At 44.7% G+C, this 25,349-nt stretch overlaps 1 protein-coding gene across 1 annotated transcript in view; it reads left to right on the forward strand.

Moving 5' to 3' along the window:
- PEX7 (peroxisomal biogenesis factor 7) overlaps window positions 1-20,743 on the forward strand; it is a 67,259-nt gene extending 46,516 nt beyond the window's left edge. The window contains exon 10 of the mRNA XM_075924259.1: window positions 20,203-20,743. Within this exon, the coding sequence (XP_075780374.1) occupies window positions 20,203-20,271 (69 nt within the window). The 3' untranslated portion in view covers window positions 20,272-20,743. The remainder of the gene's footprint in view (window positions 1-20,202) is intronic.
- The last annotated feature ends 4,606 nt before the right edge of the window (window positions 20,744-25,349 follow it).

Consider the following 25,349-nt stretch of genomic DNA (forward strand, 5'->3'; position numbering starts at 1 on the left):
CAAATAGAATTCACCCTTAGTCTTAGTGTTTACAAACTGTGTTTAAACATATGTCCAACTAAAACAGCTTCTGACATGGTGTGGGGAGCTAATGTCAGGGTAGGTCTGCGCTTATAATGCTGCAGCAGTAAAGGTTCTTCCAGAGGCATAATTTATTCACATTTGCAAGAGGCGGTAACTATTTTGATGGGAGAAGTCCATCCATCAGCAGTCATATAGTTATACCTATGTAAGTTTGTAGCATAGACCTGGCCTCAGTGAGGCCAAATGATTTTAAATGTTAAAAAAAACCATGAAAAGGTTAAGTAGGGACTTCTGTCATAGGGCTTCTTTCCCATACAATACTATCCTTCCTAGTTTTTGTGCTCATAGTCCCAATGCTCGTTTGAGGCTCACCTCAGTATATATTTAGACATCACTTAAAGGAAAGTGTCCTTTAGACTTGAATTAAGACCACATCACAGGATCACCCGTGGCTGTTGTGAAGCTCAACAAAAACATAGCTGCAAATTGAGCAGTTGTGTAATTTGTACAGCGTTCAATGGGTCTGGCTTCATAGGAGGCCTGCTGGCATGTTCTCTTCTAGGGTGGGACTTCATTCATGAGTATATGTTCTTGGGATGAATGTCACCTGTAATGAATAGTAGTACAATACATAGAGGAAATAATGTACATCCTGCAACCATATCATGTTCCAAATCATATCCTAAGCTCCCACTCTTCTTCTTTGGCTGGCTTTTGTATTGTGTTAACTCCTAGGTGCTCTTGTGATGAACCATGATCCCATTGTGCTACACAAAAGCAGAACAAAGAGAGTGATGAGCCCATCTTAACTAGCTAAGGGATGTACCAAATGTTATTTTGTTGGGGCAGATTGTGCCAAGGCAGTTGAACAGTTGAGCTTGGGGCAGGTTACATCAACTGGAGAGATTCACACTATGTAAGTCTTTCAAACAGTGTAGCTAATCTTAAATCAAGTAAGTAATCTTAAAACTTGTTAGGAGGCAGCTGGTTTGACAATCAATACATTTTTGTGTTGCACTTTGAATGGGAAGCTGTGATCATGAATTAGTATTTAATCAGCTTGTTTGTGTGACAATAGCTGCACATGGCAAAGTTAAAAAGTACAGCTACACTGAACATCCAGTTCATCTTGTCATGACACTGAAATTATTTTAAAAGAGTATGAAGAAATAAGAGGAATATTACTTTGCATATCATAAATTGCATGAAAGTGTAGATTTGTGTTGTTCTAACACTGCCTAATGCTTAAGGCAAACATGAGAAAAATGAAAGCCCTGGATTTCGTTTGAAAACCTTTTTTCATTTCTATACTTACTTATCAGGTCTGCTCCATAGACCATAGGGAGCATCGATGGCAATGTGTTAATGAATGCTTTCTATTGAGCAGGTTCTTTCTTTGGCTCTGTCCGAACAGAATAAGGATTTTAAAATTGCAGGGGGGGGGAGCAAATCTCTTCAGCTTCACTTTACCAGATCTGTGAACTATGAACTGCAATTGAGTTTCCAAAATTGCAGTCCTATGTGATTTTTTTAAAAAGGACAGTGGTGGTAGCCATTTTCGAGCACCGATTATATGAAGACTGAATTAAACATAAGTGACAGCAGCATATCAAATCAGAACATAACTTTTACAGTGTTCAGTGCTAAAGAGTACAATCTGGGGATTAAATATATTAAGCATTAAATATGAAGAGGAATAAAAACACGATATTCCAGTTTGATTTGTCATTTAAATGCACGATCAGGCTTGGAATATTAAATTAGTTTTCATGCAACAGGGCACCCAGTGTGCAAGCTTGATTTGCATACTTGTTTGCTTTGGTAGTATGTGTAATCATAATTATATATACAGATATGTGTCAAGTGGCTGCTTGTACTGACAATAATACATTTGTGCAATTCTAAGAGATGTGGAGCCAGATTATCTTGTTTTCTCCAGGCCTTTTGTACTACTGCTGCATTTCCGCAGTTTTTGATTTCCCTGCCTGTGTAGCCAAGAGGCAATGGTCCTTTCCTTTAAGGATTCAGAGGCACTAAGCACACAAATTGGGTGAAGGCTTAAAGACTTTATTAAGCAAATCTCAGAATAAAATACAATGCTTACATCCCTTCTGCTGCTGGGAGCCCCCTGAAAAAGGACAGCAGATGGACCCCAATTGCCGGTATGTAGCACCTTCTGCGGCTTCGGTCTACGCTGAGGTTCCTGTGTTAGGAATATCCCCGGCATTTATATACTATTGGATCTACGTTACTCACACCTGTTGTTTTGAGAACATGGCAAGATTGTTGATACATTGGATATTTTCCCAGATCAAATAATTAGCTTTAGCAGGTGGCAAACATTCAATATAGATAACTATGTGATCATTCCAAACACTCCCGTACTCCCGTACCAACTGGATGGCCTTGGGACCCGTCCCAGAACTTGTGCAGAGTAAAGAGTGCATTCCTAAACTGTACCATCTTGAGCAAGCAGCTAACTCTTTGAGAATGATGAGAGATGAATGAGAAACAAAAAGCACAAATGGCTGCCTCGTTCATCTAGGCCTGAAAGGAAATGTAGGCATAAAAGGAACGATTGCTGTACACCACCTAGTCTTCTCGATATCACAGTCTTCTGCTTTTCCACTATACTGCCAAACGCCAGATGGTATAGATCTGGTTCCTCTTCCACCCCTTCAGTACCTGGCAGAGAGTATATCAAGATTGAGAGATACGTGGTCAGAGTGTTGAGGTGCTCCAGCTGGTGTGAGTCTGCTTAAAAGCTATAGCTAGCCCTATAGATTATGTCCAGAGGTCTAGTGAAGAATCTGAGCTTGAGTCTGAAACCCTTTCATCTGAATGGGGACATTGTTGACCACGTGACACAAAGTAAAAGTTTTTTCTAGTTTTAATTTTCTTTCGTTCATCTGTCTGCCTGTTGCATACTATAGTATACACCAGCTGGCTTCTTCCTCCAGAGACGGGAGTGCCTTTCTGTGGTATTGTTTGTTTATAATTTGTGAAGTATTCTGGGCTCCTTATGTATAAAGGGTGCAATACAAATAATATTCTGTAAATATCTTCTAAATGTTGGGACTTGCGGTGCAATATTTAATTTTAAAAAATTGAAGAGAACAAAGTAGGTCCACGTAATGAAGGGCAAAAGGCATGAAGATGCATGTGACAGAAGGATGCAAAAGAAGCAGTAAGATAAGAGGAATGGGCGAGAGCATAGTATGTAAAATAGGAAGCGGGTAGATCTGAAAACTGGCGATACAGAATACCCTTTTCTTAAGCACTTGTCATGGAGTGTGGAGGGAGCCACTGGGCCCTGCATTCCCATCAGCCGTCAGATGTGACTCTCAGACAGCAAGTAGAACGGAAGGTTTATTGGTTGACGGGGATACCGTGTAGCACAGACTTGTTGTTAACACAGGAACCAGAAGCAGCCAGTACAATCCAAGTTGGTGAGAGGCGGTCCCAGAGCCAGAGCCCTTCTTATTCAACAAGTTTTTCATCTTGTGTGTTCAGAGTCATCTGATTAAGTGACTTAAAAGCACGGGCTGCTTTTTATTTTTGTTAGCCATGCTGAGCCAACACAGCAGGAAGTGAGCTGGATTCTGAATCTTTAACAAAACTGCTTAGTTCCAGTGAATTATACAAGTGCAGCTCAATGGAGGACAAACAAGGATTCGTGAAGAGAACTCTTGGCCTGTAAAACTGTTAATTATTGGTGATTTTAAAAAAAGAAAGGAAGAAGGGAGCCTTTCTTGACTCTTGTGTACAGGGGAAAAAAAACAGCAAGCAAATGGTCTGGTAGCACTTTATAGACTAACAAAACATGTAGATGGTATCATGAGCTTTCGTGGACACAGCCCACTTCTTCAGATAACCGGAGTTATGATTAGAGGATAAGGAAACTCGAAATAAATAGGAGAAGGGAAGGGGAGGGGCAAGAAAGATGTTCTGTCGCCCACCCCCCTACCTCTATGCATAAAGTATCAGGAGAAAGGGTGCTAAGCCTGAGTAGATAAAGATCAAAGTCAGTGGATGGATAAGGCAGGAAGGATACCATTCAGAAAGTAGTTAGCACCTTTATTGATAAAGGTTCCACCACCCCATATCTTGATTAAGTCCATAATTAATTGAATTGAATTTGCATACGTATTGTGATTCCAAGATTTCCCTGTGGATTTGGCTTGAGGAACTAGCCTGTGACAAGACCGCCACCTTCAGATCTGTGAGATTATGGTTAGGTAAACAGAAATGTTCTGCCACTGGCTTCTGAGTATTTTCTTTACGTATATCCGATTTGTGTCCATTGATTCTTTCACGTAGAGAACGTCCAGTTTGACCAATATATGTAGTAGAGGGGCACTGTTGGCATTTGATGGCGTAGATCAAATTACAGTACTAGATGAGGAGTCAGGTGGAGATTGCAGGGTTGGTGATTAGAAAGTGCGGTGTTTTCATTGTAAACTGAGTATGTTGGATATGTAGTCATTGGGAAACAATAAACATGAACCCTGACACTTTTAGAATATCATATGTCAGCGTAGATTGACACGTTACAGTTTGGATTTAATCTTTCAAAAACACAACATTGGCTTTATCATTATGTAAAGGATGAACGTGGTGTTCTTTAACATAGCTAATGGAAACAAATTTTTTAAGCTATGTAACTTTGTGAGAGAGCATCCATTGCTGCAGATAGTTTTAGTCTTCTGCACTTGTTTTCAGACCTTTAGCTCAGGGAGATTTAAACAGTACATCCTTCACCATTAAGTTGGAATAACTGTTGTGTTTAGGGGTTTTCACAAGAAATCTTTTGTGAGACCTTTGCTAGTGGCTGCTCTGGCAATTGTTCTTAAAATACTCAATTAACTTTATGGAAAAACAGATAAATGTGCATATTTACGTGTCAAAATCATTGTAATTTATATAGGTTTTTTTTTTTTCACAGACTCGGTACTGAAAATAATGTACATTTTTTTCTGTGTTCTTTACTAGACCTACACAGAATAGAAATATATAATGTGCTTTTTTGCATGTTCTTGTTCCTTTTATTGTTTATTTTGCTTTTTTGGCTCCTTTTTTTTAAAGATTTACTAGCTAATAAGTGTTAGTTTATGTGGAAAGTGATACATGTATTTTGTTAAATACAAACATCACTTTTATGAGAGCTGGGTGGAGAGGCAGCTGAAGACCATGGATGATGAGGGGAGTCCAAGAACTGACCCAGCTGAAGGCATAGTGGGAACCAGGGGTGATGTGGGGGATAGAGGTGAGCTTGGAGATGGTATTCACTGCCATCCTTCTGGAAGCCAGAGCTGGATTCTGCGGGCCCATAACTGGAGTCTGAAACCCTGCGACTGGGAGTCAGAGTCCACTGCCATATAGCTGGAGCCCAGGGCCAGAGGATGCAGTAGGTGGCATGGGGAGGGGGTGAGCTTGGGACCAGGGCTAGAGTCAGGGCTTAAAGCCCATGACTAGGGGGATGGATCCTGTTGTCCACCACTTCAGGTTTGAAGCCTGAACCCTACCACCTGGCTCCAGAGGGAGGCAGGGCCCAAACTCTACGGACAGCCCTGATGCAAGGGCCACTGCTTTGTCTCCCTGCCCCTCTCCCATCACCACCCAAGAGGCTGTGGCCACGTGAAAAGCTGCTGGTGGCTGCTTGGCCCCATTTGAGAAATGCTGTCTGCGAAGATTGTAGCAAATTTACAAAATCAGCTTTTTGTCACATATTCCCTATCAGATCAGCAAAACAGCTGTTTTCTATCTATAGTGACATACTTCAAAATGACCTTAGCAAGTTAGAGAAATGGTCAGAGGTAAACAGGATGAAGTTTAATAAAGAGAAATGCAAAGTGCTCCCCTTAGGAAGGAACAATCAGTTCCATACATACAAGATGGGAAGCGACTGTCTAGGAAGGAGCATGGCGGAAAGGGATCTAGGGGGTCATAGTGGACCACAAGTTGAATATGAGTCAGCAGTGTGATGCTGTTCCAAAAAAAGCAAATATGATTCTAGGTTGTATCAACAGGTGTGTTGTAAGCAAAACTCGTGAAGTCATTCTGCTGCTCTACTCTGCACTAGTTAGGCCTCAGCTGGAGTACTGTGTCCAGTTCTGGGCACCACATTTCAAGAAAGATGTGGAGAAATTGGAAAGGGTACAGAGAAGAGCGACAAGAATGATTAAAGGTTTAGAAAACATGACCTATGAAGCCAGGCTTCATGAACTGGGCTTGTTTAGTTTGGAAAAAAGAAGATTAAGGGGGGACATGATAGCGGTTTTCAAATATCTAAAAGGGTGTCACAAGGAGGAAGGAAAAAATTTGTTCCTCTTGGTTTCTGAGGACAGGACAAGGAGTAATGGGCTTAAAGTGCAGCAAGGGAGGTTTAGATTGGACATTAGGAAAAAATTCCTAACTGTCAGGGTGGTCAAATATTGGAATAAATTGCCAAGGGAGGTGATGGAATCTCCCTCTCTGGAGATATTTAAGAACAGGTTAGATAGACATCTGTCAGGGAATGGTGTAGACGGAGCTTGGTCCTGCCTTGAGGGTGGGGGGCTGGACTCGATGACCTCTCGAGGTCCCTTCCAGTCCTATGATTCTATGATCTTTTGAAATAGCTCCTAGTCAGTTTGTATAATGTTTCAGAGACTTGATCATCAACCTAGTCAGTTTCTGTTCTTCTTCGAGTGCTTGCTCATGTCCATTCCAGTCAGGTGTGTATGCGCCGTGTGCACGGAGTTCCAGAGCCTTTTCCCCTAGAACAGAGCCAGCACAGGAAGCCCCTTAGAGTGGGGGTCAGTATATCTGTGCATATATACCCCTGCTGGCCCCTCACCCCTTCAGTTCCTTCTTACTACCCGTGACGGTAGCTGGAGCGTTCTAGACAATCAGTCTACCCCTAGCATCTTTGTAATTAGTTAGTGTTCCTGGGAATTCTCTAGTATATAGTTGTAAATAGTTTGTTATAAGTTGTTATAAGAAGGGCTGTTTATCCCCAGCAGCTCTCCCCGGCCAGGGAGGGGATGCCAGGACCCCACGGTTTTAAGCAGTGTGCGTCCTGCCTTAAACCTATGCCCTGTGGCGATCCCCACGACTCCTGCTTCAGGTGCTTGGGGGAGACACACTCCATGCAGATTTGTAAAAATCTGTAGGGGATTCAAGCCCAGAACTAGGAGAGAAAGAGAGACAAGACTGAAGAGGCTCCTCATGGAGTCTACTCTGCAGCCGCCAGCACCAGAGGGGCCTCAGTTGGTACGGGGCACCTCCTCCTCAGTTCCAGAGGGTTCAATGGCTCTGGTGAGGCATAAAACTAAGGCTTCGCAGCACCGCTCCCACTCCCCAGTGCAGAGGAGACTGAAGGACTCTAGAGGAAGATCCCCGGACAGGAGGGCCCAAAAAGTGCGCCCAAAGGAGGGGCACTCAGCAGCGAAGACGCGTAAGGAGCCATGTAAGGAGTCGGGCCCTACTCACTCTCCCTTGAGGGGAGAAGTCAAAGCTGAACAGTCTGAAGGACTCGAGCAACCCTAAAGTCCCTGCGGATTCATACTCCCGGGCCCTTAAGAAGACCGCTGAACCCCCGACCGGCTTTGAGGCCATTCCTGCAAGGTTTCAATACAGATCGGGGGAGGAGAAGGGGCCGTGGGAATGGTCAGCATGATCAACCCCACGGTAGACAGAGCGCCACCAGGTCCAAGCATGACAGGGGACCAACTATGTCCCAGGGACACCAGTCCAAACCATCGTTTTGAAGGCACGGCCGGGGACAGTGCACCACTCCACAAGCCCTTTTTGTTTTCCGCCTCTCCCATTTCTACCAGACCTGGTCAAGCATAACTTCGGATCAATGGGTCCTGAGCCTGGCCGCGAAGGGATATTCTATCCCCTTTACATCTACTCCCACCTCCGCCCAACCATCCTACCCTTCCCTCTTCAGGGACCCATCTCATGAATCCCTGCTCAGGCAAGAGGTAACAAAACTCCTTCACCTCGGAGCAGTGGAATTGGTCCCTCCAGAGTGCAGAGGCAGAGCTTCTATTCCAGATATTTCCTAATCACAAAAGCAAAGGGAGGTCTCCGTTCCATCCTAGACCTCAGAGTTCTAAACGCATTCAAAAAAGAAAACGAAATTCAGAATGCTTACCCTATCCTCTATTATCCCTTCCTTCCAGAAGGGGTATTGGTATGCTGTCCTCATCTTAAAAGGTGCCTACTTACCTGTCACCATTGCCCCGGCGCGCAGAAGTTTCCTGGGATTCATAGTGGGCATGGACCATTTCCAGTTCACAGCCCTGCCCTTCGTTCTAGCCACAGCTCCGAGGGTATTCACAAAATGCATGGCACCGGTTGCGGCTTTTATGAGGCGCCAGGGTATACACATCTTTCCTTACCTGGACGACTGGCTGATATGGGCATCTTCCTGAGAGCAAGTGATGGGACACATTGCAAATGCCAGGAGTCTTTTCCTCAAGCTGGGCCTCATAATAAACAGAGAAAAATCCACCACAATACCCACGCAAATAATAGAGTTTGTGGGAGCTCATTTAGACTCCACATTGGAGACAGCTTCTCTACCTAATCACAGATTCCACACCCTGAGATTGATGATCATGGACCTTCACAAATCACCTATAACTACGGCCTGCAACTGCATGCGACTTTTGGGCCATATGGCAGCCTGCACATATGTCGTGACCCACGCCAGGCTCAGGTTTCCTCCACTGCAGAGTTGGCTACGGTCAGTCCACAGTCCGGTGCAGCACCCTTTGGACATGGAAGTCACGATCCCGGAAGGGGTATTTCTATCCTTAAACTGGTTGATGCAGGAAGACATAGTATGTGCGGGGGTACCCTTCACCAATCAACTCCCGTCAGTGCAACTGGTGATAGATGCATTGGATGCCGAGTGGGGAGCCCACCTAGGGACTCTCCGATGCAAGAGTAATGGTCACCGACAGAGTTGAGATTGCACATAAACATAAAAGAGCTCAGGGTTGTCAAATTAGCATGCCATGCCTTCCTGCCTTACCTGGAGAACAGAGTGGTAGAAGTGCTGACCGACACCACCACCACCATGTTCTACATCAACAGGCAGGGGGGTGCTCGATGCTCCCCACTGTGCAGAGAGGCCCTGCGGCTCTGGGAAACCTGTATCTCCAGGGGCATCCAACTGCAGGTGACTTACCTTCTTGGATCCAGCAACACTAACAGACAGACTCAGTCAATCCTTTCAAGTCCACGAGTGGATGATCAGACGGGATTTTTAGAGGAACTCTTCCAGAGCTGGGGCTATCCCCTTCTGGACCTTTTTGTCTCCAGGACCAATACCCAGGGCCAGAACTTCTGCTCGTTCATGGGTCAAGGCGCAGGGTCTCTAGGGGATGCTCTCCACATAAACTGGCCTCCTAGCTCCTGTATGCATTCCCTCCCTTTCCGCTGATACAGGACACCCTTCTCAGAGTCAGACGGTTCAGAGCAACAGTGATCATGATAACGCCGATGTGGCTGAGACAACACTGGTTCTCCACCCTGTGGGAGTTGTCAATAGAGGAACCGGTACACCTGCCTCTAGTCCCAAATCTAATTACGCAAGACCTAGGGCAACGAACCTTATGCCATCCCAACCTGACAGCCCTCCATCTCACAGCTTGGTTCCTGAGTGGCTCTCCGCACTAGAATGGGATTGCTCAGCGAAGGTCCAGGGAGTGCTACTGGAAAGCAGGAAACCATCCACAAGGGCCATATATGAAGCTAAATGGAAGAAATTCACAGCGTGGACACTGAGAAGGGGAATTGAACCAACCACGGCTGTTGTTCTGCTGATATTGGACTATCTGTTATATCTGAGAAACCAGGGCCTTGCTACTTCCTCTTTGAGGGTATACCTCGCAGCAATCATGGCCTTTCACCTAGGAGAAGACTGGAGGTAAGTATTCCAATCACATGGGCTACGTCTACACTGGCCCCTTTTCCGGAAGGGGCATGTAAATTTCACCAGTCGTCGTAGGGAAATCCGCGGGGGATTTAAATATCCCCCGCGGCATTTAAATAAAAATGTCCGCCGCTTTTTTCCGGCTTTTAAAAAAGCCGGAAAAGAGCGTCTACACTGGCCCCGATCCTCCGGAAAAAGTGCCCTTTTCCGGAGGGTCTTATTTGAAGTAGGAATAAGAGCCTCCGGAAAAGGGCACTTTTTCCGGAGGATCGGGGCCAGTGTAGACGCTCTTTTCCGGCTTTTTTAAAAGCCGGAAAAAAGCGGCGGACATTTTTATTTAAATGCCGCGGGGGATATTTAAATCCCCCGCGGATTTCCCTACGACGACTGGTGAAATTTACATGCCCCTTCCGGAAAAGGGGCCAGTGTAGACGTAGCCATGGTAAAGAGATTCATGAAAGGGACTGACAGACTGTTGCCATGTACATGCCACTCCCTCCCCCCCCCCCGCCCCCCCCACCCCCGGTTCCACCATGGGACCTTAATGTGGTCCTTTACGATCTCATGCAACCTCCATTTGAGCCTCTTGCCCCTTGTTTGCTAAAACACCTATCATGGAAGGTAGCGTTCTTGGTAGCGATAACCTCAGCTAGAAGGGTATCAGAGCTCCGAGCGCTTACCTCAGAGCCACCGTATACAGTTGTTTTCAAAGATAAAGTCCAACTACAACCTCACCCAACCCTCCCTCCCAAAGTGCTATCCTACTTCCATACATCCCAAGACATTTTCCAGCCTGTGTTTTTCCCTAAGCCTCATTCGTCACCTAGGGAGCAGACTTTTCACAGTCTAGATGTGAGAAGGGCCATAGGTTTTTACATAAAAAGGACAAAAGACGTGTGTAAATCTGTGCAGCTTTTTATTTCCATTGCGGAAAGAATGAAAGGATCCCCTATTTCAGCCCAGTGCCTATCATCATGGATTACCTCCTGTATTAGAGAATGCTACCAGAGGGTGGGTAAGAAACTCCCCCTCCGCCACGCTCCCCCCTCCCCGCTGATGGCACATTCCACAAGGGTGCAGGTGGAGTTTTTGCGTGTTCGACTCTGGCAGGGATGAGGAACCTAAGACCCAGAGGCTGGATGCCTAGGGCCCCTTAGGCTCTAGTGTGTGAGGTGAATGTGGGGAGTGTCTTTCTCCTCAGTCTGGAGCCACCATCTCTGAGGGTATGTCTACACTACAGCACTAATTCGAACTAACTTAATTCAAATTAGTTAATTCGAACTAAGCTAATTCGAACTAGTGCATCTAGACCTAAAAACTAGTTCGAATTAGCGTTTTGCTAATTCGAACTAGCATGTCCACATTGAGTGGACCCTGAACCGGGGTTAAGGATGGCTGGAAGCAGTGCCGGCAGGGCATCAGATTAGGACTTAGAGCGTGGAGCTGCTGTCTCAGGCTAGCCGAGGGCTGTGCTTAAAGGGACCCGACCCCCGGAAAGACAGTTCTCAGGGGTTCCCTGCTCGCTTGTCTAACTAGATGAGGGACAGCAAAGCAGTCCTGGCTTGGAGTGCCCTGAGTGCCCACACTCGGCATATCACAGCACTCGGCCATCAGCCCGGCTGCACTTGCCGCAGGCTGCCATCCAGGGAGGGGGGTCAATCGGGGGGCTCCAAGAGAGCTTCCACCCCGAGGAGCCCGCAGAGCCACCCCAGTCCTCCCCATCGGGGGCTCGTACCCCATTCCTCCCTCAACTCCTTCCACTTTCCCCTTCCTAGCCCCCCTTCCTGATGTACAAAATAAAGGATACATATGTTCAAAAATAGAAACTCTCTTTATTGAACAAAACTGGGGGAGACTGGGAAAAGGAGGTGGGAGAGGGGAAGAGAGAGGGTGGGAGAGGGGAGGGCAACTAAAATGATCAGGGGTTTGGAACAGGTCCCATATGAAGAGAGGCTAAAGAGAGTGGGACTTCTCAGCTTAGAAAAGAGAAGACTGAGGGGGGATATGATAGAGGTCTATAAAAGCATGAGTGGTGTGGAAAGGGTGCATAAAGAAAAGTTCTTCATTAGTTCCCATAATAGAAGGACTAGAGGACACCAAATGAAATGAATGGGTAGCAGGCTTCAAACTAATAACAGAAAGTTGTTCTTCACAAAGCAAATAGTCAACCTGTGGAACTCCTTGCTGCAGGAGGCTGTGAAGGCTAGAACTAGAACAGAGTTTAAAGAGAAGTGAGATAAAGTCATGGAGGTTGGGTCCATGGAGTGCTATTAGCCAGGGGGTAGAAATGGTGTCTCTGGCCTCTGTTTGTGGAAGGCTGGAGATAGATGGCACGAGACAAATGGCTTGGTCATTGTCTTCGGTCCATCCCCTCCAGGGTCCCTAGTGTTGGCCGCTGTCGGCAGACAGGCTACTGGACTAGATGGACCTTTGGTCTGACCCAGTACGGCCATTCTAAGCTCAGGTCTCAGGGTCGGGGGTCTCACTGGACCACCTTGATTTTCATGCACACTTGCTGCTGGGTAGCTAGGCTGGCAGCTATCCTGCCCTAGACGGCCACTTTCCTGTGCCTAGTGTGGAGGGCGTGGATGAGGTACACGATGTCTGCACTAGTCCAGGCAGGCGCCCGCCTCTTGCGGACCTGGGCAGGCTCCCGGGAGCCGCCAGCCTGGTCCCGGGAAGAGGCGGAGGGCTGGGTGGCAGCGGGTGGCTGGCTCGAGCCGTGCCAGGTGTAGGGTCAGCTGGCTGGGTGTTGACAGGCTTGCACCTGGCATGGGCACCGTAGCCAGCCTGTGCCCCTTTAAGGGCTCTGGGGCCAGGAGGGGGCCAGAAGAGTTTCCCTGGTTGTGCCCAGAGTGGCCACTAGGGAAAGCTGGGGAGGGCTAGCCTCCCACTAGTTCGAATTAAGTGGCTACACAGCCCTTAATTCGAACTAGTTAATTCGAACTAGGCGTTAGTCCTTGTGGAATGAGGTTTACCTAGTTTGAATTAAGCGCTCCGCTAGTTCGAATTAAGTTCGAACTAGCGGTTTGCTAGTGTAGCGCCTATCAAAGCTAATTCGAACTAACGTCTGTTAGTTCGAATTAACTTTGTAGTGTAGACATACCCTGAGGGTTTGGGTTGTGTTTTTTGTTTTTTTGATTTTTGTTTTGATTTGGTTTTTGCTTCTCACTTATGTGTAGTCCCCAACTGATTTTTCTTTGTGTCTCCGGCCCCAACCCAAAAAAGGTTCCTTGCCTTTGGACTATGAGCTAGAAGAAATGAGCACTTATCAAAATAAGTAGCAGACCTAATAACCATTTTTATTATCTTCCTCAAATTCCCATCTGCTGCGTATGCAAGAGTGCTCAGGACCCTTTTAAAGATGTTTCATTGTGATATAAATAGCCCATAGAATTAAGCGTAAAAAGACATAGAAGAAATGCTTCCTAGAGAAAAGGAAAGAAGGAAAAGTATTCCAAATAGGAGTGAAAATGTGTCTACAATAACTTTTTAAAGCCTGTTGTAAAAGAAGTGTTATAAGTTTTATTGACTCAGCAGGACAGAGACAAATGCTCAAAGCTATTTCCACACTTGAGTGCTTTCTACATGAGAGAATTGCCTGTCAGCTTAAGATTTGACTGTGGAAACTCTAGAAGGATATCTAGTGATAACCACTTCTGCTCGCCTGACTGTTGTTCAAAAACTTATTCAGCTGTGGCATTGACATTTCTTTGCCAGGGTAAAGAAAGTAGTTGCATCTGGAGCCAATTGGAAACACAGTATCATTATCTAGATTCATACATATCTTGCTGAATTTCTGTAAGAGTTTTGTGTGTTTGCAGTTTTTAGTTATTTTTCAAAAATTTTCTTTGGTTATTGGTCTTGGTGGGGTTTTAGTGCCACCATAGAATACAGCATGTCCTCTCTTGAAGGATTTTTTTTCTTTTCTTGATCCCAAACAAGTAAAGAGTCAGTATGTCATTTAGGTAATTACAGTAGGCTGAATGGATTGCCCTGGGATTCTGGAAAAGGTCTCTGTCTATTGAAAAGCAAGGCTATAGTGATGAAAAGGAAACAGGATCTGAAATACGTCAGCCAGTGGAACAACTGAAATGTCTGTGATAAATAAAAAATATTGGGATTAAGTCAGTTGGTGGAAAACAGCATTGATAAAACAGCATTGATAAAACAGCATTGACAGACACTAGGATAAATACTTTAACGTGAAACAGTCATCCCATGTTTTATTAGTCAAACTATGTATTCCCAGTGGAGAATCAGTTGTCTGAGACTGCATATGCTCAATTCATATTTTCTGCTTAACATAAAGCAATGTCCAGTTTGATTTATATCCTGCAAATATATTTGCCTAACTATTCCAAAAATTTCCTGGCATGATATTTATACTGCAGCAATAATAAAAGTACGGTACACCAACTTAGGAAATGCTGCCTCAACCTCACTGCTGAAATGAGAGAGCTAGAGACCACTGTTGCAGGGTGCAGCCTGGATTGTGAGACTGCTGAACCTCCAAAACCACCAGTCTGTCCCTCACAGTTATGCCAACATCCAGCCACAGACCTCTGACAGGTACCTCATTTATACAGCCGTCCACAGGCAGGGACACACCCAACTGAGTTACATGAGTAATCTCCAGCCACTCATGAGCTTCAGCCAGTTCCTCCCAGCTGCAACGCTACACCCCAGAACTGAACTATCTTCCACTGCTCAGAAGCCTGACCAGCTCACCACTTTTTCATAAGGAAGTGGACATGCACAAGCCTTCTTAATCTGACCTGAGATTCCTCAAGAATATCAATCAAAAACATGTTGTTTTAGGTAAAATATAGAACAGATTTATTAACTACAGAAAGACAAACTTAAGTGATTGTAAGTAGTAGGCATAGAGATCAGGGTTGGTTACCTAAGAAATAAAAATAGAAATGCAGTATAAATTCTACCTTTAACAGACTAAACAAGCTTTTAATCAAGCAGTTTCTCATCCTAACATGTTACAAGCAACTTACAGTTCCTCAGTACTCAGCGTAGACATCCTTCCAGCCAGGGACCAATCTCCCTAGTTCCAAGTTTTCCAGATGATGTTCGAGGTGTTGAGTTGGGGGTAGGGAGAAGAAAAGAGATGATCTAGGGTGTCATTTATAGGAGGCTAGGGGGACAGTAGCTCCCTCTCATGAGTTTGAATACTTAGATTTCAGGCTTGAGGTCTGCTTATATCCTATGTCCTGCCTCTGGAGGCTGTTCTTAAATGCAACAGAGTTTGAGCTGCTTGCAGCTTTGCCTTTGGGGCAGGGAGTTTGTTATAAAAAGAGGGAGGCGGGGTGATTAAAAATAACAAAAGGCTGGGCATTCAAGCAATTGAAGGATTATTAGATCATCATGAAAACATTGCCGGATGTGCCACTTAAAAGATGCAGGGGGTGGGGGAAAGAGTAGGGATGAGTGTTGTACTGCAAGGATCTGCATTTGGACCACTGCTGTTAAAATTCTCATAAATGTTCTTGAAAAAGGGGGAAACAGTGACTAATCCAAAGCTGACTACAAAGAGTTACAAAGGGATCTCAAAACTGGGTGATTGGGCAGCACAAGGGCAGAAAGAATTCAGTGTTGATAAATGAAAAGTAATGCACATGGGAAAATATAATCCTAACTATAATACAAAAGTGATGTGTTCTAACCCCAAACATACAGAGCTTGATGGGGTCTGTTACTACTCAAGAAAGGACTCTTGGAATCCTTTTGGATAAGTCCTTGAAAACATCTCTTCAAAGTGCAGTGGCAGTCTAAAAACTAAAAAGTTAACAGAATACTGGGAATCATTAGGAAAGGAATAGATTATAAGACAAAATACCATATTGCCTCTGTGTGAAGTCATTGTATGCCCTTATCTTGAATAAGGGCATTGTATGCCAGGACTACTCAACTTTGGAAGCCCCGTGAACCACAATGATACACATGCCAAGGGCTGCATCTTAAGTTTGGTTGCATATACATGTAAATACGGTATATATACAAATAATAGCTTATTTCACTCTCACAGGCATAAATGCAAAAATTAAGGCAAGACTACACAACACACAGGCCCCATTTAAATCAGTTCTGCTGCTATTAATAAAATGCAATATTTTCCCAGTTTCCATCCATATGACAGCTCTTTTAATGAGCAATGACAGTCCAGGAATTCAACTACTAAAACTCATATCAACAGAAGACCATTATATTGACTACTTTTTTGCTTTGGTTCCCACCCACAGGTCGCATGTTGAGCCCCGTGTAAACCCAAACCGCCCTGTGGGCCTCAAACAAACAGGCAGCCCACGGGCCGCATGTTGAGTAGTCCTGCTGTATGCAGATCTGGTCACCCCATATAAAAAAAGACGTTGGATTTGAAAAAATTACAGAAAGGGCAACAGAAGTGATTAGGGGGTAAGGAACAGCTTTCATAAGAAGCTGACCCAATTAAATGTATAGGCAGCAGATTTAAAACAAACAAAATAGGTGATAGGAGAGGGATCATGATGATTGCCTCTTCTTTTTATTCCTTCTGAAGCACCTGACATTGGCCACTGTTGGAAGACAGGATACAGGGCTAGAAGGACCATTGGTCTGACTCAGGATGGCCATCCTGATGTTCTTATATAGATCTGAAACGTATCTGCCCCCTGCTGTAACCCACTAGACCCCATTCCCCTTCCAGAGCTGAGATAGAGCCCAGGAGTCCTGACAGGGTCTCTCTCCCTCCACAGAGTTAGTAACAACGTAAGAATATATATTATAATAGTAAGGCTAACTTGTGTCCCTTAAGTGACTTGCTACAAGATGTCAGAATATGCTAGTGTTAGAGCTGAGTAGGTCTAATGTTTATTTAATTTTCTTTCTTTTATATAGGAATTAGATGCAGTGCTCCTGTCAGCTCACTGCTACATTGTCTGCCAAAAAAAGTAGTTTTCCAGTGCCTTGGTAACCCCTGGATAGAAATGATGTGTGTGGAGGAGAGCGCGGATGGGGTTGGTTCCCCCCCAATTTGATGCTTGGCTTGGACTGAGCATGCTCAGTAACACTGTTGAAGCCTTTGTCCTCAGCCCATCCTCTTCATGCCCTCATTCTCTTCCCCCCTCCCATCATGTCATGCACAAGTTGTTGCCCTCCCCCTCCCCTATCTGAAATGGCACCCCCTGGTGATGATGTCTTTGTCTTTCTCTTCCAGCTGCTAGAAAGATCCTTGGGGTCTGCCTGTCTGTTTGTTTGACAGTCCCCATTGGTCAGGTGATCTCCATTGCTTATGTGCCTTTTCTAAAGAACCTATGGCATAGTTGATTTTTTTTTTTTGATGGACCATCCACACCCATCTGGCCCTCCTTTGTTGCAAGGCCATCTCCCAACCCACTGAGATATTAAATAAGAATGTCTTTGTTTTACTGTCTCTTGATCTTTCTGACTGGAATGTACCAAAGCAAAAGACAGTCACAATTTTGATTTCATAACGTTCTTCCTCTCTTGATTCATTAAATGGTAGCGCCTTGGGAAACCTTCATGAATAATTTTATTTTCTTACATAAAATGCACATTGTTACAAACACAGAAACCTATTTAATTGGCATTTTTGTATTGAATAAATAAATCTAGTAAGACCAGTCCACTCTTTAAATTGATCTCCATAGCCATGTGCATCTCCACACTGTGGAAATAATTTATTTATATGCCTAGGTCTTCCTTTCCATAATCTATTTTGGATTGTAGCACTTTATCATATTTAATTTGAGAGAACAGGATGGCATTATGTCAAGCCCATGATCTATTTTGAATCTTGCTCTAAAGGTTTGTCCATATGTTACTGATGGCAGAAAAAGACTCTGGGACTTGGATTGAGACTTTTTTCTTAAAATAGTTATATTTTAGGTGTTAGCATTTTTGAATTCTGCAATACAGTGCCCTGTCTTGAATTGTCCTTAGACCTCTTGCTGGCCTCTAAGACATGGAATTTTAATAAACCTTTCCTTTATTGAAAATGATTTGTTCTTTTTGTGTTTCTATGCACATGTTCATAATGCACTCATCATAGTGTGGCACAAATTGTGAGCAAAAATTGTAATGATCATCCAGTGAATAAGAAATCCATTACTCAGCATTTTCTAACATAATTAAAATGTAAAAATTAATTCTGAATAAATGTGTGAAACTAAAATTGCTTAAATGTATACATTTAGTTTGTCCTCCTAGTTAGCAAAAAGAAGCCCCAACGTAGTAAAAAGCTGTATTTAATTGATAATAAGCATTTTAAAAATTACCAATGAGAGAGAATCGATCTTGCATCAAGAAAAAACCTGTAAAGTATAAATGCAAGCCGAAACTCAGATTGAGGGTTTTAATTAAGGATTTCTGCTGATTTAAATCAAAGATTTTAAGTCGCTTTGATTTAAATCAGTCATCCATCCTTTTTGGTTGCATAGAATTTGTTTAGCATCATTTCCAACATGAGCTTTACATACAGACCTCACACAGCACAGGAAGATATTACCCAGAGTTATTTGCTGTTAGTTTATTTTCTTCCTTCTAATTAGCCACATTTATGTACTAGCAGAGAAAATTAGCAAGTTGGGCTGAATTAACCCTAATGGTCCTAGTCAAACTGCCTTTTGTATATACTCCATTTATTCTTATTAGATTACATGGTTCTATATTTATTCAGAGCTTGCTGTGTGGTGCTAATTAAGTTGATCATAGGTGGGGATTCCCCAGGGATTTTTCAGTGCTATTCCATGTCTTGTTTCCTCTTGAAAAATTGCCAGTGTAGTACTAACCCATACATGTGGGGAGGATAAAAATGCTTATTTGTGCATTATACATTTGGAGGAAATACTGCAATATAGCAAAATGTTATATCACACAAGGTTTTGTTATGTCATGTGAACACACATAATGTGAGTTTTTATTCCATTCTGTTTAGGATGTAAAGTACCTCAAATAACTAAGCTTTTGCACCCAATTAACAAAGCATCAAAAATTCTTTATCCACCACTGTTTTGTAACAATCTACTTATGAGACTGTTACATAATTCTGTTGCATAATTGTTTATTTGGTATTGTTACTTCAGTAGAGAATCTCTAACTGCTTTATCAAACCTAAAGCATTTTGTAATCTGGTTTTATGAAAGTTATTTTTCCTGTCTGTTAATATTGATTTTTATTCAGTGCTGTAGAATCATACTAACCTTCATCAAATTTGCATTAAAAAGAGATTGTAGGGGTTTGTTTAGAAAAAGACTCTCTTAGATCCTGCTGTAGTATTGTTAAAGTGGAGTTAACATAGATCAGGGTAGACAATAATTTTTTGCCGGGGGCCACTTCAAACATTTCTGAAGTGGCCCCAGGCCACCCCAGAAGGGGCAGGGCCTTGAGCAGAAGTGGCAGGGCTGGGATACTTCTGCGTTCCCCACCCCCAGACCAGGATTGGTCTGGGGGTGGGGGAGCACCTTTGCCCGCCTGCCCCCCCCTTTCCCCTAGATGCCCATGCCCCTGGCTGGGAGGAGACTTCCCATGCTCCCCGCCCCAAGGCTAATCAGGGCCTGGGGGCTTGGAAGCGCCAGGTGCTCCTGACAGGGCTGGTGAAGGCTGGGGCCCATGCCCCTGGCTGGGAGGAGACTTCCCATGCGCTCCCTTGCCCTCAGGCCTATCAGGGTCTGGGGGCAGGGGAGCATGCGAAGTTTCCTCCTCTCTGTCCCTATCCTGCATGGTTCTTAAAAGCGCCATACGCTCCTGGCAGGGTCTGGGGGTGGAGGAGCACACAAAGCCTCCTCTCACCCTTCCAGGAGCATGTGACACTTTTAAGCACCATGCGCTGCTTGCAGGGCGGGGGCAGGGCGGAAGAAACTTTGCATGCTCCCCCGTCCCAAGGCCAACTTTTCTAGGACCATTCAAGGTGAATGTATTTTGTATTTAGTTGTGACAGTACTTTCCCCAGGCCTGAAGAAGAGTTCTGTGTAAGCTTGAAAGCTTGTCTCTGTCACCCACAGAAAATAAAATATGTTCTGTCACCCACCTTATCTCTTCTGATATCATGGGATGGATCCGGCCACAACAACATTGCATTTTACAATTCATGTCAGAAATTAAGAAATTATAAAAAATAGGCAACAATCTAAATCCAACACCATGCATATTTTTCTTTTAATTAACAGATCCTTCTAATTTTTGCATCCAAAACTACCTTCCCAATAATTGTAACATGGACTGTGTTTGCTTTGTAGGTGGCAGACTGCGCTTGGGATGAATTAGTGAAAATCTATAACCCATCCTGCTTGGCAGTTCCTGTATAGAGAACACCACTTTTCTCAGTGAAGAGAGTTGACTTGGCAAGAAGCTTTCTCTGCTCCCAGGAAACTAACCTCATACTAGATACATTGATAATGTGACTTTAATCCTCACGTCTCTTTTTAAATATGATTTGTAGTTTTAACTGAAGATATTATGAACTTGAGGAATTATTTTCTGCGCAGCACATGGGGACCTATCTTAAGATGTTTCAACTATACACACAGTGCTTAGGGCAACAAAATGATTCCTGGGTGATCAAAGGCTGGCAAGAGCAAATGTTTTGCTAATTATTGGGGGGCAGAATCACTCTTAGGTTTGTCTTATGGGAATTACATGAGTAAATGTCTTAACAGTGGGAGATGTGAATCAAATTCTCTTACCCTGAGAGAGAGAAAAAGACAAATGGCAATTTATTTTGAGATACCATTGCTATTCTTAAAAAGGGGAGGAAGAGGAGTATTTATTGTAAAATAATCCAGCATCAACTTGAGACTTTTGTCATTCTGTTAATTTGATGTTGATAAGTTTTGCTCTAACTTCGGGTCACATTATTGTCTTGTGTAATATGATGAATGCTGTTGATAGATCATTAATATCACACATTATAACGAGCTACTTCCTTTGACCTTTTTGTTCACTATTTCATGATGGCAGAAAAGATTATTTCCATCGAGTCTTTTTTTTTACATGTTTTCAGATAAAATGCTTGATGGAGAGTCAGACCAAAAGAAATTCTGGTTTAGATAGTGCTCAGAAATTACAACAGAGACAGCTTGTGTTGGGAACTCTTAAAAAGAATTAGGTATTCTTCTTTTTTCCCCCCCAATGCTTATCCAAACTTACAGACTTTGTAACAGTCCTCTGGGATTCTATTACCTTCCTGTGCTCACCTACATCTCTCCCCTTTATCTTCAGAGTCTCCTTCACAAGGCTCAGCACTTTCAACAGCCTCTTTGTAGGGCCCTAATTACTGCTGAGCTCAAATGTTGTATGATCCTGCATAGTTAGTGTATCCCAGAGTGGGGATGTATTAGTGTAGTCAATTAACCCAGTGTTTCTCAAACTGTGCTCCGTGGAGCCCCAGGGCTCCGCGAGACATCTCCAGGGGCTCCGCGAGGTTGACAAACTGGAAACATCGATAGGTACAACACATACAATCAGTAGACTACTGGGGCTCCACATAAATTTTTACACATGTAAAGGGCTCCGGAGCCCAAAAAGTTTGAGAACTGCTGAATTAACCGATTAACTGATAAGCAAAAGCTTCTTGGTTAATGTTACAGACGACGTGCATTCTCAAACACCTCCCCCCCACTCCCTCGCCAGTAAATTTGTTAGCAGGTTGGTCAGCAGCCCGGCTCAGTCCCGGCTTGCGCCCCAGCTGCGACTCTGCATTTAAAGTATGTTAGGAGCCAGGCAAGCAAGCAGGGAGCCTGGCTCAGTTTGGGCTCATGCCAGGTCTGGGAGCTCAGACCCCCACCCCTGGACAGCAGCTGCTGATACAGAAGGAACAGCACAGTGCGATAGGCAGCTGATCCATGAGGGAGCTGGTTTTTAAACTGACTCCCCTCATGGACCAGTTCCCACCTGGAACCCCATGCTGCTGCCTCTGCTACAGAGACAGCAGCATGGGATTGCAGGGGGCTCTTTGGGAGTGGGGCCAGAGCACACTGGCTGCCGGTCCTACCCCAGGAGACTATAGAATAGTCGAGTAACCAAAGATAATTCATGAGTTTAATCAACTGTTCAATTAACCAATATTTAGCATCCCTATCCCAGAATTGGTGAGATCATTCTGAAGTGTTTTCATTTTGTATGCTAAGAAATACACAGCCATAAAACTATGCTGCTTATAGCTTTTACTAATACCATGGGCCATAAAACTCACTTCTGTATATTAATATTGATTATTTCTAACCTTAACAGTTCTTTCCTTTCATCTCCCTTTTCTGCTTAATATGCAAGCAATATGTCTGAGTGGGTGGAGGTCATGGAATAGCTGCAAATATAGTGTGTAAGTGTGGAGGGTGTTTTTAATAAGATATACTGTTACAGTACAGGCAGTCCCCGAGTTACGCAGATCCGACTTATGTCGGATCCGCACTTACGAACGGGGCCCTCTCTCCAGCAGACCAGGGGGACGGGGAGCAAAGCAGAGCAAAACCGCGGAGCCCGAGGGCAGCAGGACAGCCACGGCGCGTCTGGGCTGTCCTGCTGCCCGTGCTCCGCGGTTTTGCTCCGGGCGGCTGTGGTACAGCAGCTGGGGTGCTGCCGGTTGGTCCCGTAGCGCCGCTCTGGGCACTACAGGACCAACCCGGCAGCACCCCAGCTGCTCTGCCCCAGGTGTCCTGATTCAGCCACTGCTGGTCAGTTTCAGCAGCGGCTGAATCAGGATGCCTGGGGCAGAGCAGCTTGGGTGCTGCTGGGTTGGTCCAGCGGCGGCACTACTGGACCAACCCAGCAGCACCCCAGCTGCTCTGCCCCAGGCGTCCCCAAGTCAGCCGCTGCTGAAACTGACCAGTGGCTGACTACAGGAAGCCCCTGCCCGGGGCTTCCTGGAATCAGCCGCTGATCAGTTTCAGCAGCAGCTGACTTGGGGATGCCTGGGGTTCTTAAGTTGAATCTGTATGTAAGTCAGAACTGGCGTCCAGATTCAGCCACTGTTGAAACTGATCAGTTTCAGCAGCGGCTGAATCTGGACGCCAGTTCCGACTTACATACAGATTCAACTTAAGAACAAACCTACAGTCCCTATCTTGTACGTAACCCGGGGACTGCCTGTACATCTATTTGAAAGCTAAACATGGAAACACTGGTATGAGGCTATAAACGATCTCAGCCTTTCATTTGAATCATGAAAGTAGGATGAAAAGATGCTTCAGTGTGTAACCTGTATATCCAACAAATGGATTAAACCAAGAGTGAGTAAAATGTTTGCAGGGGAGCCACTCAAAGAATTTGGTAAGTGGTCAAGGGCCAAACTTTTCTGTGATATTAATGGGGGGATGCTGGGTGTAAGACAGAGTTTGAGTACAGGAGTGAGTTTTGGGTAGGATGTTGGGATGCAGGATATGGGAGGGAGTTTGGGTCCAGGAAGGGTTGTAACCTGGGGCACGGGTGCAGGAGCAGTTGCAGGGGCAGGGAGGGAGTTTGGGTGCAGGAGGAGAATGGGACTGGGACAGAGGTGCAGAGGGTTTGGGTGCACAAGGGAGTTGAGACCTGGGGAAGAGAGATGGGGTGCATAAGAGGATAGGATACCAGGTACAAGCTTTGGCTGGGAGGAGCTTACTGTAGACATGAGGCACACACCCTGAGGCTCACACCGCTCAAAGCTGCTGGGAACAGTGTGTCTGTGTCTGTGTGTCGTGCCTCATGGGGGAAAGGAGCAGCAGGTCTCTGCAAACTGCATGCGGCCACAAGCATCACACTTGCAGCTCCCATTTACCGATTCCTGGTCCATGGCAGGCTATAATTATGGTCCTGGAGGTGGAGAGCAGAGCACAGAGACTCTCCCTCCCCCAAAGGGCATAGAAATACGCACTCCCATCAGCCAGCTGCTTTGAGAAGTGTGTGGGGCTGTGGTAGGCAGGGAGCCAGCCTGAGGATCCCACTGGGCTGTGGCTAGCCAGATCCAAATGTTGCCCTGAGTGGTATTTTGCCAGCCCCTGGATTAAATTTTCTCCTTCGCTGCTTCCCTTCCCCCTCACACATTCACTTTCATTTGAGAGCTGCTGAGTCCAGATTTTACACTCTTGAAAAATGAGTGAACCTACAAGCTAAGTGTGGTTTTTAACCTTACCATATTATCTCTAAATGGGAAGAATGTGCTGTTATAAATATTTCTGCAATGCAGTGAAAATGTTTCTTTGTCAGTAGTTGTAACTGATTTGTAGTTCTCAGGGTATGCTTGCTACACATGTTCACTTTAAAAAAATAAACTGATTTAAGAATGACAGCACTGTTTTCTAATTCTTCACTAGTTATTTTTAAAATAGACTAAATACAAATATCTTGAACATTTAATCCACTCACTTCATTTTTAAGGATTTTTTTATTCCTTCTTTTAGGGGCTTCTACTGTTAGTAAAAATGTTTTTCTCATACGTGTTTCTCATATCAAGAGCAATATTGTAAATTTAAAAGAAAATGCATTTATTCTAGTGTGCATAAATTAGTGGGACACTGTGGCAAATAGTACATTTAACATTCCTGGAAAGACTGTAGTACTTGTTTTACCAATAACGTTCTAGCAGTAGTGGTCAGAAAGGCAAATACAGTAAGTATGCTTAGGGCAAGGGTGGGCAAGACAGCCTCTGCAGGCCAGATCCAGCCTGCCAAGCCAGTTGATCTGGCCCCATGGCTCCCCTGCTGCTCCACTGCCCCCGGGCCAATCAAGACCTGGAAACGGAAGCATGCAAAGTCTCCTCCCCCACCACGGGCACACGGTACCAGAGGGAATTGCCAACTGTTTTGAATCTGTTATGTGTTCCAAACAGCTGGTGGTTCTCTCTAGGCACTGGGAGGTGGGAGGCAAAGACTTAACATGATCACCCCTCCCCTGGGCCAATCAGGGTCTGTGGGCAGGGGAGTATGGCAAGCCTCCTGGCCTTGCCTCTTCTGCCCAAGGCCCTGCCACTTCTGGGGTGGCCTGTGACCACTTCAGAAATGTGTAAAGTGCCCCCCCCCAAAAAAAAATTATTGCCCACTCCTGGCTTAGAGTGACCTTCTAATACTAATAATGACAACAGGTTGAACCTCTAGTCCCATACCATCCAGACCTGACCAGTGCCGAACCAGAGAATTTGCTAAACCACGGGAGGTCAATATTGCTTACCAACACTTCCACTGCTTACTGGACCCTTAGAAGACATTTAGGAGTAAATTAGAGCTAAATAACAGCACAGAACACTTGAGGACTCAAACTTTATGGGGAAATTTAGCCACCTGATAAATGGACATCTGGTTAACTAAAATTATGCCAGACTATGGATTGTGCCAGATGAGAGAGTGCCAGACTAGAGAGATTCAACCTGTAGTGTCTTGTAGGTGAATGGTAAAGATCATAGTTTCCTCAACATCGT

This window comes from Pelodiscus sinensis, chromosome 3 (genome assembly GCF_049634645.1).
Source record: "Pelodiscus sinensis isolate JC-2024 chromosome 3, ASM4963464v1, whole genome shotgun sequence".
Classification (NCBI taxonomy): Eukaryota; Metazoa; Chordata; order Testudines; family Trionychidae; genus Pelodiscus; species Pelodiscus sinensis.